The following is a 16,119-nucleotide window of genomic DNA, read 5'->3' on the forward strand; positions in this document are numbered from 1 at the left end:
GGCTAAGACTAGTAAAAAGCTCTTGGAGTATGAGGTGGAGGGAAGAGAGTAAGAGACATATGATGTCGAAGACTGCTAGCTTGGATAAAGTGGAGGTAGCAGAATAAAAGATGCTACTGTGTGTGTTACTGAATGCATCTGCTTTTTATTGGTCTTCTGTGCCAGTGTAGTTGTGAACATGCTTACTGAATTCCTGTATTGCTTTTAAACACTTGATCTGAACACTTTTTCTTTTGATGGTACAAGTATAAATTCAGTTTGCTCTAAAAATCATTGCTTGCAAATGGTTTGAAGTCACCCATCTTAACTCAAAGTTAATCAGTTTAATGAAGCAAAATTACAATGCGATATAAAGGAAGAAGTTGAGCACACTTCAGCATATAGTCAAATTTTAAAAACTTTTGGCAAAGCCATATATATGGTTTTGTTAGCAGTAACTGCACTGTACTCTTATCACAGAAGAGAAGTTTCACTGAGTGTCCAGTAATCTTGTCTCTTACTTTGCCAGTAAGTAAATTGATCGAATACTGCTGATGCACGGTACTGGGAAAAGTTCAAGAAAATCTCTTGGTTGGCAGCCTCTGCCTTTGGATCAAAGTCTCACAGATGAAGCAGCACAGAGTATTAAATAAACAGAAATAAATTAAAATAAAATCTATCAGTAAGATGAATTTAATATAATCAAAGCCTTTTAAAATACTTACATTTGGATGCAAAACTATTATTACTTTTATTTCCTAGCCGGTGATCAGACCCATCATCATACCTTCACGGTGACTTCTCTTGGTTGTGTCGCTTTCATTGCACTGAGTACAAGGCTGTGATAGGGAAGTAAAAGATAACAAGTGACTACATGGGATGTTGCTTTAAAAAAGTAAGACCCCCTCATTATGCAGAAGGCAGGCCCTTTTAAGAATACAATCTGTAGCATCCAAAAAGGGTGAGGTGGGGAAGGGAATAAAATAATTTTTACCAAGCTTTACCGAGACACTAAACCAATGAATTTAACTACCATGAACACTTTCTTGAGACAACATTCAGTTCACCTATGTAAGTATTTCAGATGCACATTACAGACTAAGAGGCATTACATTTGAAGTCAAATTTTATTGCAATTCAACAAGAGATGAAGTTTGCCCTAAATTCTACAATGAGCATTGCACAAAGTTTCCTTCTTGAAGTACAATCGATATTTATCAGTAACTATTGTCAGCTGCTAACTTTACTTGTAAGTAGTGGTAAAACACTAAGCCATTTTTTGCATAGGAGGAATTCTAGTTTTGTCAGAAAACACAGTAAGTAGAACAAGGTTTACAGGTAGGGTAGACTTTATTACATCTTTATCAGTTAAAGAAAGATCACATTTGTTGGTTTAATAGCATGTTATGATGTTCTTGTTTACACTTCTTCCAATACTTGTTGCCCTTTTCTTGCTCCTCTTTGAAATTGTCTCTTCAGAAGTATTGTCTACCTCTTCTTTCAGAAGTAGTCTTATAGTTTGAGTGCTTTGATAACTTGTATTTGGAATCTGCTGCTTGCATTTTGGTCCAAAAAAAGAGTATGTGTGCCTGAAGCTTGTCTCTTTATTTTCCTACTTTCTTTTCTCATACATTGGACAAAATGATCTGATAGGATCATCTACAAAACTGCCTTGCCTGATCATCAAACTACTGCTAGAGAAAGTAATGGCTGCAAAAAGAAGACAGCTGAAAGCTATGGTAGTGTGAACTGACAGGTGCCATTTAAAAGATGTAAAATGCGTACATTCAGATCAAACACTGTTATTACACTCCTATAGGGAATGTGACATCAAGATGGCTAGTTTTGTGAAGGATGTGGTCTGTCTGGTTCTCTTCTTGGTTCTGTGCCTGCATGATGAAATAACCACCACAATTTAGAGCTGGGTCAGCAGGCAGCTGGGTCTGTTCTTTTGTCTGTATAGATAACCTGTTCAGTTTAAGAAGACTCTACCCTTCCTGTGTTTAATGTATGAATGGATGCTGCTATTGGGATCTAACATTTCATTTTTATTTTCTCAACATAGCATTGCAAAAAGCTTATGCTTTAGTAGGTACAATATTTACACAGCATGTTACAACCTGTGCTTAGCACAAATTCTTGAGGAGGTATAGTGCTTGTGCTTGTGGCAGAGACAGAAAAAGCAATTTCTAACTCCAGACATTTCCTCCTTAGTTTTTGCTGCCTTTGCTAAAGAAAACTTGCATCCAAATAACCTGAACTAAATATAAATAACCTGCCCAACTAACCTGAATACAGCATCCCTAACATAGTGTTAAGTTCATTAAAAAAAAAAAAAAAGTAAGTAAATGAAATGTAGGATTGTGCTTGGGCAGGTAAATGACACTTCTGTACAGATATTATTCTGTGATCTTTTCATTCCACTGTACACATGCACAGCCTCATTAAAATCAGAGAGCGGTTCTATGTGGTTAGCATTTGGCTAACTATTGTCTTAATCTTTTAATTTGTGATGCACAGGATGTAAGCAAACAGAAGTAATGCTTTATTTGCATCTTTCAGAATAGCAGGTAACGCTACTTAACTGATTTAAGTTGACAACAACCTTCTATGCAATATCTGGAACAGCCTCAAATTGTGGAGCTGGGGTCCACAGACAGTGCTGTGAAATGCAGGGTCAGTATTCTTTTTAAGCAATTTGTGCATTCCTGTAGCTGCACGTGAACAGGCTGGCAGGAACCAAGCAGACTTTCCCTGTAGAGGGGAAAAAGCCAACCACTCCTGCAAGCCCCTGCGTATTTAGCATTGTAAAGTTGAGGTATGTGGCACTGTGGCAAAAGTTTAAGAAATAGTAAATTGCAACACTTCTGTCCAGCTAATTGCACATGCCTGGTTCTGTGTTGGGGAAAATAAAACGAGTATCAGATGGAGCTAATGAAAAGTTTCTCGGGAGTCTTGCAACCCTCATTTTCTAAATAAAAAAGCAAGCAGGAAGAGTTTACAGGGGAGGCATGTATGAGAAGTTGTGTTCCTGAAGATTTCACCCACACTTTCCAGTGAAAGTAATGGTTTCTTGGTTTCTACTTGTTTATTGAGAGGGGCAGGTTCTGCAAATTTTTTTTGCTGTATGTGTCCCCCCTCTGAGATGGAGCAAGGTGGAAGCAAACTCCCTCCTCTTCCGAGATTCTGAGAGAGAAAGGCAGATCCTTGGCATTATCTTCAGATCAGCATTCTGAGAAAAACTGGTGTATGTTTAACATCTTATTGTGTTCATCCATGTACTGCCAGCTGTCCTTTATTGGAAACGGGAGGTTCTCAGGAACACTAGGTCTGCAAAACAATAGTAGCTTTAGGTGCTGATAATCTCTAGTTAATATGGAGGCTAGAATACTGAAGGTACAGAAGTGTCTTCTTTTAATGGAATGATGTAAATGGGAATTGCAACCTTCAAACACCAGCTAATTAGGACATAACAGACTAAAGTACTGAACTCCAATAGTGAAAACTGCACCTGTCATTCACAAGATTGATGGCATGTTAATTTAAATGGTCACTTTGTTGTCCTTTCAGCATCATTTGAACTATGGAAATACTTTGTTTTGCTTTAAGTAAAAGCAAAAGGCAAATATATTAAAAGGTTAAGGGAAGGAAATTTTCCTGTCATGGCAGCAAAGAGTGAGAAATACCCCAACCTAATTCGAAGAAGCATGAACTGTCTGTAAGTAACAACATAGTATTTTGTTTAGAAAAGTCTTCCAAAACCCAAGCTGCTTACATAGACTTCCCTAAGAGAGAACAGGTTTTAAGTGTTAAGAGCAATTTTCTGTTAGTGCCAGCCACTCTGTGAGTATGCTATAAATGCTTGACAAGCAGATCTGAAAATGAGTCTTGCCTTTTCGGAAGTCGCACTTGAAAATGTTGCCCAATTCCTTTCTTATTTGAAGGTCTGTGATCATACCTGTTTGTGACAGGATGTAGCTGCTTTCCCATCACCTTACAGTGTTTTGATCTAGTTTTATTGTGTCTGAAAAAAAGTGAGCATAAATCTGTTTTTAACAATGGTTATATTAGAAAAGCTCTTTGTTTGTAAAATGGTGTATTGGGAAAATATGAAGAATTCATTAAAAGCAGAGGTACCACAAGAGGGTACTATTTCTTTGGTTTTCATAGCTACTAAACTTTAACAGTTCTGATAAGTCACTTGGTCTGAAGAGGTGCCTAGTCTCTGGGATTTGAGGGTGCCTGTCTGTTGCACTTAACTTTGCCTCTGAGTGTTAAGCTTGCACCTTGGCGCTCAGAATCAACAGGCTCTGAGTTGAGACCAAGTGGTTTTAGTGCTGCAGCGTACAGCAGCAGCCTAAAACTGGTAACTGCCTGGTATTCTCCCTCCAGGTCATGAACAAAACAGGAAAAGACCGCTTCTGTGTGTGTGTGTTGATGTCTATAATCCCTAATCTGTATCTAAAATTGCCCACTTTTGTTGGGGAGTGGCTTGCTGAAAAAGGACATGGGCCTGTGGAAAAGTTGTGCGAGCAGAGTTCTGTGTGAAAGAATGTCAGTTTGAGCAACAAGACTAGGCCTTGGCTGAAAATAGCTGGCTTTACTGATATTGGGAGAAAAACAACAGCTGGTCTCGCTGTTATCAGGAGAAAGACAGGGACGGTGTGACCTTGGCATAACTTCACAAGTAACTTTTGAAGAAGTTCCCATGAGAAAGTTACCGAACACACGTAGCTGCCAGCCACAAGTGGGTGTGTTTTAGTAATGAATAAACATTAGCAATGTACCAATCATATTAGGAGTAGTAGGCATAATTATCGCAAACTGTATAAATATGAGCTAGCTGCGCAAATAAAGTTGAATCGCTTCTATCACTCATATTGGGTCGACTTATGTGCATTCCTCCGCCGCTCCAACACACTTTCAGTCAGCTAATACCCATTTATTGCACTGATCTAAGCACAGTAGTTTGTCTAGTAAACCACAACCCCCCTACTACTCATATAAAATGAGAACCAACGTTTTGCAGTGAGTTACCCAGGTGAAAATTATACCAATGATGCTTTGAAACATCAGTTTTGCTTCTAAAGGAGTTCATCCATCATCCTAGAAATAAAATAATTGCATGACACACTAGAAATAATCCATGTGCAATAGCACATGGGGATGACTCTATTCAGATATGACTTGAATCTTTCTTACAGGAACTATCTACAGTTTTCATTAAGTTAAGCTAAAAAGGCACCTCTTGTGTAAACAAGGCATAACAAACTTTTTAAAAAACACTTTGGCAATAAAAAAGGAGTTTATCATTAAATTCTGTGAGTTTGGTAACTGATTGGATATTTGGAATTTTCTGATCACAAAAAAAAAAAAAAGTGAAAAATGCCTATTAGAAGTAGTTTGATCTTAAGCTTTAAAGCAGTTGTAGGAACACCTATCCATAAGCATATATTGGACTGGACATTGGCTGAGGTAGAAGACTAAAGCACACCAGAAAAGGGAATTGAAGGAGAAGGAGAACATCCAACTGTGAAACACTAAGTTAGTTCTTCTAAAAGAAGGAAATGTCTATCAATCTTGCATTCAGTATCTTAGATCACTGGTTGACTCGTTCTCCGCTGCACTTCATCAGTGGGTACGCTTTGTACATGAAAGATGCAAGTTCAGAGCAGTGTGATGCAACTTATACTTTATTTCTAAAGCTTTCCATACAACTACATTTTGCAAATTACTTCACCACCACTACCTTTTTTTCCTCACATTTTTAAGCTTGGTATTCAATGCATACAGTAAGAGTTCACGAAAGCACTCATGAAGTCACCAGTGCCCTGGTGAGGTTAGCACAGACACAAACACAGGAGCTACAACTTGCTGAAAATCTGGCAGTGAGACAGTGGTAGTGTCAGGCACGGAACTTCATCATGCATGTTCCTGCCTGTTATACTTCTTCTAGAAAAATAAATACTTTGTTTCTAACAAAGCTCTAAATTATTTCATTACTTAATAGCAGATATGCCTACCTCCATGTTAGACAGAGTAGAAATTAAAGTGAAGAAAATAATAAATTGTTGTGTGTGACCCTTGGCAGAATTTTCAAAAGCAGGCTCTTCCTAAAAGGGGAGTTTTAACTTCATATGGTGAAGGGTTTAAAAAGTTCAGTTTTTGAAAATTTCATCTTGTATGTCTTTTACAGAGCCATGATAAAAATACCAAGTGTAGTAAGTCAGCTCTTAATATTGCAATCCATTTAAGTATCAGGAAAAATAAGTTCGTTTAATAATCAATTTAATAATTAAAATGCTGTTTCATACTCTTGATATCCTTAAGGGAATTTCTGCATGTGTAATTTAGAAACTTACTCCAGAAAAGCCTCACCCTGAAAAATTACGCTCTCAATCTCCAGCACTATTTCAGGGAGAGATTTTTCTAGACTGACAGTAATAAAGTTTTCTGGTGCACTAGGAGGCTCCAGAGTATCAAACTGAGACTTGAGTAGTTCAGGTGGCATAAAATGTCCTGTCCTCTTCTCCAGGCGGCCAGTAATGATGTCTGTAGGCCCATCCAAATGAACAAAGAGGATCTTCAGTGCTTCGTTTTCTCCTGATTCCTCTGGCTGGTTGCTTGCAATTGCAAATGGTCCACTAAGTAACACATACCTATACATCTTCTTCAGTGCAGAACAGGCCAGAACTGCATCTTGTCCAAATGCGTCTTCTCTAGCAAAAAGAAAACAAAACAAACCCCCCCATCCACATCTGGTATAACAATATGGCTCATTAGTTCTGCTGAACAAGGGAGACAAGCCCTGCATCCTTGGGAGTAGTGGCATTTCTTTGTTATTTTGGAAGGATTTTGAAACGAAATTTCCAATGCAGGTAAAGATGTGATTTGAAAGTGAGGTCAGGCTAGCCAGCCTCCTGGTAAATTCTCAATCTTGGAGACCTTCTTTATTAGCCACGTTCTTTCCTAAATTAAATTGAATTCTAGCACAAAGAAGTGTCATGATCATTTCCTTAACTGCTGAGAACAGCAGCAACTGAATATCCATACAAAGTCCATCCATTATCTATAAAATTACTATACTAATCTGTTTAGAGAGGAAGTGGCTACTGAACAGTACAGAGCTCTGTTCTTAAGGACATGTGCAGGTATACTTCCACTACCTGTTTTTGTTGTCTCAGGTTTAACTGTAACGTTATCTTTTATGTTTCCTGTAACCGTAGTCATTGGCAGCACTGCATATATGCCCACTTCAAGTTAAACAAGGGATTGGATGCAGCTGAATCAATGCCTTGCACGTGTATTTTTTAATGGCAAGTTTCTTAAAATAAAGCAAGCATTAAACCATGGGTATGTCTGTTCCACTGAAAAGCAAATCCAGAATTAGTTGTCTCTATGAAGAGTGACTGAAATGCCCGTCTAAGAAAATACATTCTGTAATCGAATTAAAATTAGGTATAAACCTATTTAAAAATCATGCCGTGTTCATCAGATTTTGGTTCACAGGGAAATAAGAACTTAGAATACCCACTATTACCACCTAGGTAAGCCAATGCCAGCCTTAGTTACTTACAAGTACTAGTAATTAAACATTGGCATTAGGCTCTTTTAAAGTACACTTGATTTTGCAAAGTTTCTGGAGCTGGGCAGTGGCCTTGGGCTAGCATGTAACATAAAGCAATGGATCCAGCACAACAATCCCGACAAATTTCTCAGTCAATTAACCCATGCTCCAATGAAGTATGCTCACCTGATGTACACAAGCAAGTAACAGCCACTATGTAAAGCCAGGCTAAACAGCCCCTGCTCTCCCAGCCTTTCCTCATTTGGGAGATGCTTTCAGTCCCTTTGTTCACCTACATGGTCCTTCACTGGATGCTCTCCAGTATGTCCATGTCTCTCTTGTAATGGGGAGTGCAGAACTGGTGTGGCCTCACCAGTGCTGAGGAGAGGGGAAGGATCGCCTCCCTTGACCTTCTGGCAGTACTTTGTCTAATGCAGCCCAGGATATGGCTAGCCTGTCTTGCCAGAAGAGCACACTGCTGGCTCATGTTCAACTTGGATGTCCACCACCACCACCACCACCACCACCCCCCCCTCCCACCCCCACCCCCCCCGTCCTTTTCTGCAAAGCTGCTTTCCAGCTGGGTGCCCCCCACTAGCTGTACTGGTTGTTCCTCCCCAGGGGCAGGACTTTTTGCACTGTCAAACTGCATGAGGTTCCCACCAGCCCATTTCTCATTTCTAGAGCCTGTCAAGGTCCCTCTGGATCAGCCACTCCTCCCAGTTTGGTGTCACCTGCAAACTTGCTGAGGGAACACTGCCCCATCATCCGGATCATTAATGAAGACATTAAACAGGACTGGACCCAGTATTGACCCCTGGAGTACACCACTAGTTACAGGCCTCCAGCTACACTTTGTGCCACTGATCACCACCCTCTGCGCCTGGGTGTTCGGCCAGCTTTTAATCCACCCCACTGCCTGCTCATCTAGCCCTTACTTCCACCAGCTTCTCTGTAAGGATCCTGTGGCAGATGGTGTCAAGCAAACTTTGCACTGTATCTTACTCAAACTCACAATATTTTACAAAATTTTACCTTACTGTCAATACTGTCAAGGTTACGTCCTTAGCTACGTAAGTAGCTAATGTCAGGCTTATTACTGAACTGCATCCTTGAAATTATTTTTGCACAGACAGCAGAAAAACAACTACCATTGGCAACAACTTTCCCAACACTGTTATTCAGGGATTATCTCTGCCTCAGCAATTACCATGACAGCTTAGATCAGTGAAAACAGAATGGCTTTACCACCTGCAGAATGTTTTTACACTACTACATACATTTCTGCTTTGGAATGCAATGGGGAAAAATATTTTGGACACTTTTTTTGTCTTTAGCCCAAACTCCTTAAAGCTAGATGTTCTCTTACCTCCTTAGTATATCATGCAGTGCACAAAGCCAGGGCATCCTGTCCTAGACAGAAAACAAGTTCGTTCAAAGTTATTTATGAAATTGGTTTGAAACAATTGCTTCTAACATATACAGCATTTGACTAGACATGAAAGTTAGCATTAAGCTGTACAGCAAGTTCAGTTTTGATCCTCTTTCTTCCTAACGTATATTTGCTACCACTGCCTGAAGGCTAACGAGAAGTGCTAGGCATACTATCAGGAAGATGTTTTTAGTGGAATAGTACTTTTTGTATTACAGATACCTACAAGCATCTGATGGAAGTAATATATATCTATACGTAGCATGCACCTTGTAAACCTTTGAAGGACAGTCAACTTCTCTCATGCTTCTATTACACAATTCAAAGGTACAGCCTGAATTGCTACTTCTTTTTCCTTACATCTTGGCATACACACACAATTCTTTGTATCAAAGTTGAGGTTTTCAGGAACAGATAGATCTAAATTTAGTTATCTGCAATAACTTGATTATATCATTTGTATGTCAGTAGCAATCACAAATAAATGTAATCATAGCCACAATTCTGCAACACTTTTGCTCAGTTCGGCAAACACAATGTGATTGATCTGCTTCTTCCTATAATCTTATTTTAGGGTTTCAGCTCCCACAAACTTTTCTCCTACCTATTGAGCACTAAACAATTGCTCCCATTTCATCTGGGTGAGCACAACAAAAGATAACATGGACAAACAAATGCAACAATTTTTTGTTATTGCCATTACAGAATAACTTCCCACTGGCATTCAGGGCAGCCCTCACTATTTTGCATCTCTGGTGTTTCAAAACAGATGCCTCCCTCTTGCTGGGCGACATACACCAATGGGTTAGTCATTCAATCGTGCATTGCTGCTTTAGATGACATACCGGCTTATATGAACTTCCAACTACTAGTGAAAGATTAAAGTTTTTAGCAAGAATCTAGAATACTTTTTTTTTCAGTCTATAGGGAGTGCTTTGAAGAACTCCCTTGTTCAGCTTTATGTTTCTAGAGATTACCCAGAAAAAGTTCAAGAGGTGTCATCTTGTAACTTTTCTAGTTTGCTCAAGTCTCTGGATTCCCAAGTATTGTAAAAGTAAACATGATCCTTTTTATCTGTTTAGGCTGAACCACAGGCTAGAGGAAAGGAAGCACATATAAAGCAGGAGAGTATAAAACAGAAGATTGTGGAGCAATCACTGCAGTAACTGAAAGCGATGAAATGTACTTCAGTCAGTAGAGACATTTGTCTGTTGTCACGTATTTAACATTACAATGAAGCAGGACGTAATCTAAAGCTGCAGCTCTGTATATTGATGCAGAGGGAGAAATTTCTGACAAATCCTGAACCAGCATCAAACCTCTTGTGAGCTACCAAGCACACTTTGATAAACTATTTTTTTAAGCAGAATCCTTTGTAACACAAAAAGCCTCCCCCTCTTACCAGCTGCAGACCTATAAATTCCACCTATGCTTACAGTCAGCCTAGTCAACATAACGCACAATCTACTTCAACACACCGTGCCAAAGGTTTCAAAGACAAACGCGTCGATGACTGTTCTTTCAAGGTTTATACAAGGTACCTCATCGTTTAATGGTTTCCCCTCTGCCATCTTCTTTTTACTCTCGGGAGAATGATAATCGTCCGCATCGTAGAATTTCCACCCCAGCTAACGAAAAAAAAGAGAAAAAAAAAAAAGTAAATAAATAGAATTATGGATCATTCGGCCAAACCAGGTGAGCTAAGAAGAGCTCACGAAGACGAAATTAGGGCCCTGTTACACCACGGCATAAATCACGACTTACGTGGCGACGATTAGCAAAAAACCCCTACGAAGTCAGCTTGGCAGCACGGCGGCACGAAGTTAAAGTCGGCGCCGGCTGCCGGGCGCTGGGGGCCGACACCCCGCACCCCCAGCGCTGGGGAGGGGGGGGACGGACGGACGGACACGGCGGACACCGGCGGGCCGCGCTGCCGAGCGGCGGCGGCTAACGCCGGCTGGGACGCCCGCCCGGCGGGAGGGGGGGCGGGGGGGACGGGGACGGGGACGATAGGGAGGAGACCTCCCGCTGCCCAACGCGGAGCCTGTCGCCGCCGTTACCTTCGCTGCCAGCCGCGACCCAACCGTCGTCCTGCGGGGAAGCACAAAGAGTCGGTTACAAGCCCCTGTCCGGCGGGCAGGGGGCCGAGACCCCACACACCGCCCCCCCCCCGCACGGAGGGGCTCCGGCAACGCCGAGCCGCCGGCCCCGCCGGTACCTACTTCCCCGAGCCGCTCACGCCCATCACCACCACCAGCACCATGGCGAGGAGGGAGGGAGGGAGGGAGGGAGGGAGGGAGGGAGGGAGGGAGGGAGGCGAGGCGGGCCGGGCTGGGCCGCGCTGGGCTGCGCTGCCCGGCCCGCTCCCCTCCGCGCCGCTTTTCTCCTCTCCCGCCGGCCCGGCCCGGCCCTCCGGCGCGGCGGGGCGGGACGGCACCCACGCAGGAGGCGTGTTGTGGCCCGGCGGCGGGGAGGGCCTGCGGGGCGGCCGGCCCCGGGGCGGGGAAGCGCCTGCCCCTCCGCGCCCCCCCGCAGCCCCTTGCCATTCCCCGCTCCCGCGGGAAGGCGGCGCGGGTGCGCCGCGTGTCCCGCTCTCTTTTCCCGGCGCGCCGGAGCCACCTCGTGGGCTCCCCGGCCCCGGCTTCGCCTGTGGCTTCCCCGTCGGGGCGGGCGTTTCTGCCCGGGGGGTCCCCAGCGCCGTGGGCGTTCGCTGTGTGCGGCCTCGCTGACACGGGACGGGGTCGTAGGAGCGGTAGCTCCTGCCCCGCCTGGTAAAGCCTGCGGTAGCGCCTGCCGGGCGCTGCTGTACCCCCTGCTCGTAGAGGTCTGCCGTTAAAATGGAATTAACCCCTTAGCCATGCCGCGGCCAGCTCCGTTTCGGTGTTTTTATTTATTATTATTTTTTGTATATAAGTATGGGTCGAGTCATGTTTCTAAATTGCGGGAAGCGCCCTCGGACACCGAGCGTTCCCGCCGTTGGCATCCACGTACGCCCTGCGGACCGCCGGGGTCCGTAGGCGATCGTTATTTTGCCATATAACCCTGAAAAACCCGCGGCGTTCGCCTTGTGTGCTTCGCTTGCGTTCGGGTTCCTCTCTTAAAGTTCACCTTTCCAGGGTCACAGCGTGTCCGGGGTGGGGAGATGGCAGCCTACAGCCAACGCTGCCCAGAGGACCGCAGCATGGTAGTAACAGCTGGGAGTAACAGGGGTCCCTGCGTGTACGAAAGACTCGGGTGACAGCCTCTTCACGGGAAAGGTTGCAGTCTACACAGAGAATATGGATGGCGAGAACGCGCAAGTGGAGCGATGGGAGGGGTTTTTTTTTCTTTTCTTTTTTCCATTTTTCAAGGGGTCATAAGTAGGTCTGTGTCTCGGGAACAATACTTGACAGAGAGGAGGTAGAGAGGCAGGAGAATGAGTAGGCACACCTGAGGGGTGCGGGATGTCCCAGACCTGCAGCTCGCACTCCTCCGGACGGACGGACGGACGGACGGTGCGTGCACAGCGAGTTACGTACCGTAGACACCGTGTTTGTTACTCCTGCGCAGACCGTGTGCGCCGTACGCGAGTGGCAAAGTTGCTTTGCCTGTGCACAGTGGCTGCAGCAGGGATTTGTGGACTTCGGCAGATTGGTCTGAACTGGCACTTCAGCTAAACAACCAGATGTCGGGAAATCCCAGTCCAAGGCCTACATATCTTACGTACACACAATTTGCAGGCACAAAAAGAGGTAATGGTCAACTGAGCTCAGACATCCCCTAATCCTACCAGAGGGGAGGGCTCACAGGTACCTAGACTAGGTGGCCTGACGCTAGGGCCTTGGGAAGGGAAGAAGCATCCATGGAAAAAGCAGCAACGCTGGCTGCAGGCCAAGGATGACCCTATGGTATTGAATGTTTCACCGTAGCTGTGGGAGTCAGCTGCTAATGCCTCAGAGGCCGCAGTTAACCGATGTGGAGTAGCGCGTAGGAAGCATGTTCTTTAGGTTACAGCTACCGAGTTCTTCCACGAAGAGGCAGCAGTGCTAACTCTAAATACATCGATGTAAAGTTTATTGTACTGTCATGATTATTTGACATAATTTGGTAGATTTATCCATCTTTAAAAAAACCCTAGATTTTAAAAATAATGGTGTTTTTATAATATCTTCTCAAATGTGCTGTCACAGGAATTTTGAAATGGTGTACCTTGCTTACTTATCCATAGCTTCACACTTCTGCGTGAGAAATTTTGGTTTGAAATAGTAAAAGACGTCTTAAATGAACATGTTATTAACGATACTGATCCATCCAGTTAGTTTTAACTCCTTCTACAATTCACCTTCTGGTTTCTCTGCTAGCATAGGGATAGATAGAAGAGTGGTTTTAGTTTTCTTTAATTAAAAATAAATAGTTTAATGGGCACTGCCATAACAAAAGACATGTATTGAAATTTGAAAATTTCATTTTAAGGGAAAATACCTGCCGGTTTTCATTGTATATGTTGGATTTCCTCGTTTTTGTTTTTGGATTTGTTTTTTTTTTTTCATTTTTTCTTTTTTTTCCCCTGTAAGGAAAGCTATTTAGGTGATTGCAAAATGAATAAGTTCATTACACTGGACAGAAAAAAAAAACACCACCCCAAACCAAACCCAAAACTCTATTTAGATAAGAGATCTGATAGTGGTGGTGATTCTTAATGCAGTAAATTAAATTTGTTTCTTCTTTACTAGTATTTTAAGTTAGCTCCTCCTTTGAAGGAATAAACTTATTAAATGTATATCAGTTAAGTAGATTATATCATTAGTTTCTCAAATAGAAGTCCCTTCTGAAATGGGAAAAAAAAAAAAAAAAAAAAAAAGCATTGAGTCAATCCTAGTTTCTGAAGCTAAGAGGGGTAATGTGACCTTACATGAATCAAACTGTGCAAGAAATTCTCAGAAAGTACAGTAAGTCTCCCAGTCTGCATGAAATTTTATTTCCTTTGCAGAGCACTTCAAATAACATTATGAATGATGGATGCCTTGCATTTCTTTTAGTGTTATCTGTCTCTGACCATTTAATTGAGGCTGGAACTGCCTGTATTTCACATACCTATTATGAGTTTCTTAACAATGACCAGAACCTTTGAAGTTACTAGGCTACTACCCAAACAGCCCAGTCCTCAAATTACTAACAGACCACAATGACTCCTTTAAGGCGCTCAGTGACTGAATACAAATTATGCTGTAATAGCAGTATGATTGTGCTAAAGTAATTGAATTTGCCTGCACCTTCTCAATTTTTTTGGCTGATTAATTGTGAGGCAGGGGGAAATGTTTCATTCAGATGAGAGATCTTGGGAGATCCAAATGAACAAACCCCAAAATACCTGAGGTTGCCTTGACTCTGGAAGCATTATCACAATTGTTATTCCTATTCCCAGTATCAAAACCTTAGTTGGTCCGTCACAACAATCCTTGTGATTTTGTTAACATCAAGAGCAACTGACTACTCCACCTACAGTGTACACCCGACTGTTTTTGTAATCAGATAATCACAGTGTTATCCAGCTTGATTACTACAAAGCAGAGAGAACACCTGTTTCTCTATTTGACAGGTTTTTTTTCTTAGTGCATAACTTTGCCTTTTATAAAAAGCTCTATGCCAGCCTGGTGTGATGTCATCTAACAGCTATTTTGTATCTGTATTTTGGGGAATTCTTGCCAGAAGTTTTCTTTTACTCAATCCCAGGCTAACAAACCATGAGCAGGCATTGACAGAGCTATACAGGCAGCGGCGCGCTCTGCAGATGCTGCTGCAGGGAGAGGAAAAGGAGACACAGAAAACTAATCGAATTGTACAAACACAGGAGCCTACAGGCAATGCGAAGAAGGCAATTATATTCAGACTTCCTGCTGGTGTGGTTCATTTGATTTCTGCAGATATAGTTCATGTTAGTACTCAACTGCAGAGATGACTGGATAAAACTCAGTCAAACGACTGACTTAGCAGGATCGCATCGCATATGCTTCGTATCCACTTAAGATGTGTTTAATTAAGTTGTAGATCCAATAGGGTATGTGGAACCTTTTGGTTTGAGTTGAATGAGGATTTCCCTTCCAGTCTGTCCTGGTCACAGACAAATATTTTTTCCACTTATTATTTCTTTAATAACACGGTGGAGCTTCATATTAGTCTTTGTCATTTAATAAAATATTCACATCTTAGGAAGTTTATTCTGATGCTGGCATTCTATTGAAGACCATTTGCCATAACTGGCATGGGTGCCTTCTCTCTAGCATTTAAGATTCTCGTTATTTCCAGTGTTGGCAGAATGTATAACTTAGTTCTGAAGCTCTGATGTAGTTATATAAGCAAGCTGTATGGTTTTATGAATTCCAGAATATTCACATTGCTGAAATACGAGACAATGGAATGTAAATGTCTTCTGATGTTTTATTTATTATATTTAATAACAAGTGAAATTAAAATATAATGGTGAAGGATGAACAATCAAGAATTAAAAGGCAGAAAACCTCAAGAATACCTACCAGAAAACCCATCATGTGCTTCTAGCCCCCAAAATTTTTTCCAGATACTGAATTTTTAAATACTCTTTTTTTTTTTTTTTTTTTTCCTTTATGGCATTTAGCCTATTTTATGGGGTTTTTCTGGAGCATTTTCAGTGTATTTCTGAGCCTCTCTGGCTTTGACTAATTGTCTGATACTGAATCGGTGGAATTCAGTAAAGCTTTATCATCTAGTTAAATTAGCTGCCTAATTTTAAAGAAGGGTAGTATGAAATATGAATGAAAGAATTTTACTTTCCTGGAGTGATTTCTATTATTTGCCTTTACTGTATCTGCCTCCTTCCCAAAGATATCAGGAAAGGTCTGTTGCATTCAGAATATTGCCACATTCAAAGTAGATAAAAAACATTCCCACCCTAATTCCTAACTGAAACGTACCACAGCATAATGGTGAACTACTGTTAAAGTGCACAGAGCTCTTAAAGCTTGCCAGCAACATCCAGCATCATGGATGTCTGTTTCTTATAAAAGTGAGGGATCAGATACATTGGGTAATCTCAACTTCCTGGATCTTAAGGGGAGAAAGACTGTCAGGCAGCTTAAGCCCCAAATTTATGTAGACATGTAGGCCTTCAGATTAAATCCTGGTT

General features: G+C 42.1%; 1 protein-coding gene across 1 annotated transcript; it reads right to left on the reverse strand.

The window, feature by feature from the left end:
• Window positions 1-5,656: 5,656 nt before the first annotated feature.
• IDNK (IDNK gluconokinase) lies at window positions 5,657-11,266 on the reverse strand. Its single transcript, XM_049796067.1, has 5 exons — window positions 11,201-11,266; window positions 11,039-11,069; window positions 10,520-10,606; window positions 8,916-8,959; window positions 5,657-6,698 (listed from the first exon to the last, which is right to left on the reverse strand). The coding sequence occupies exons 1-5, from the start codon at window positions 11,239-11,241 to the stop codon at window positions 6,338-6,340; spliced, it is 564 nt and encodes a 187-aa protein (XP_049652024.1). The 5' UTR covers window positions 11,242-11,266; the 3' UTR covers window positions 5,657-6,337.
• Window positions 11,267-16,119: the final 4,853 nt, after the last annotated feature.

This window comes from Accipiter gentilis, chromosome Z (genome assembly GCF_929443795.1).
Source record: "Accipiter gentilis chromosome Z, bAccGen1.1, whole genome shotgun sequence".
Lineage (NCBI taxonomy): Eukaryota > Metazoa > Chordata > Aves > Accipitriformes > Accipitridae > Astur > Astur gentilis.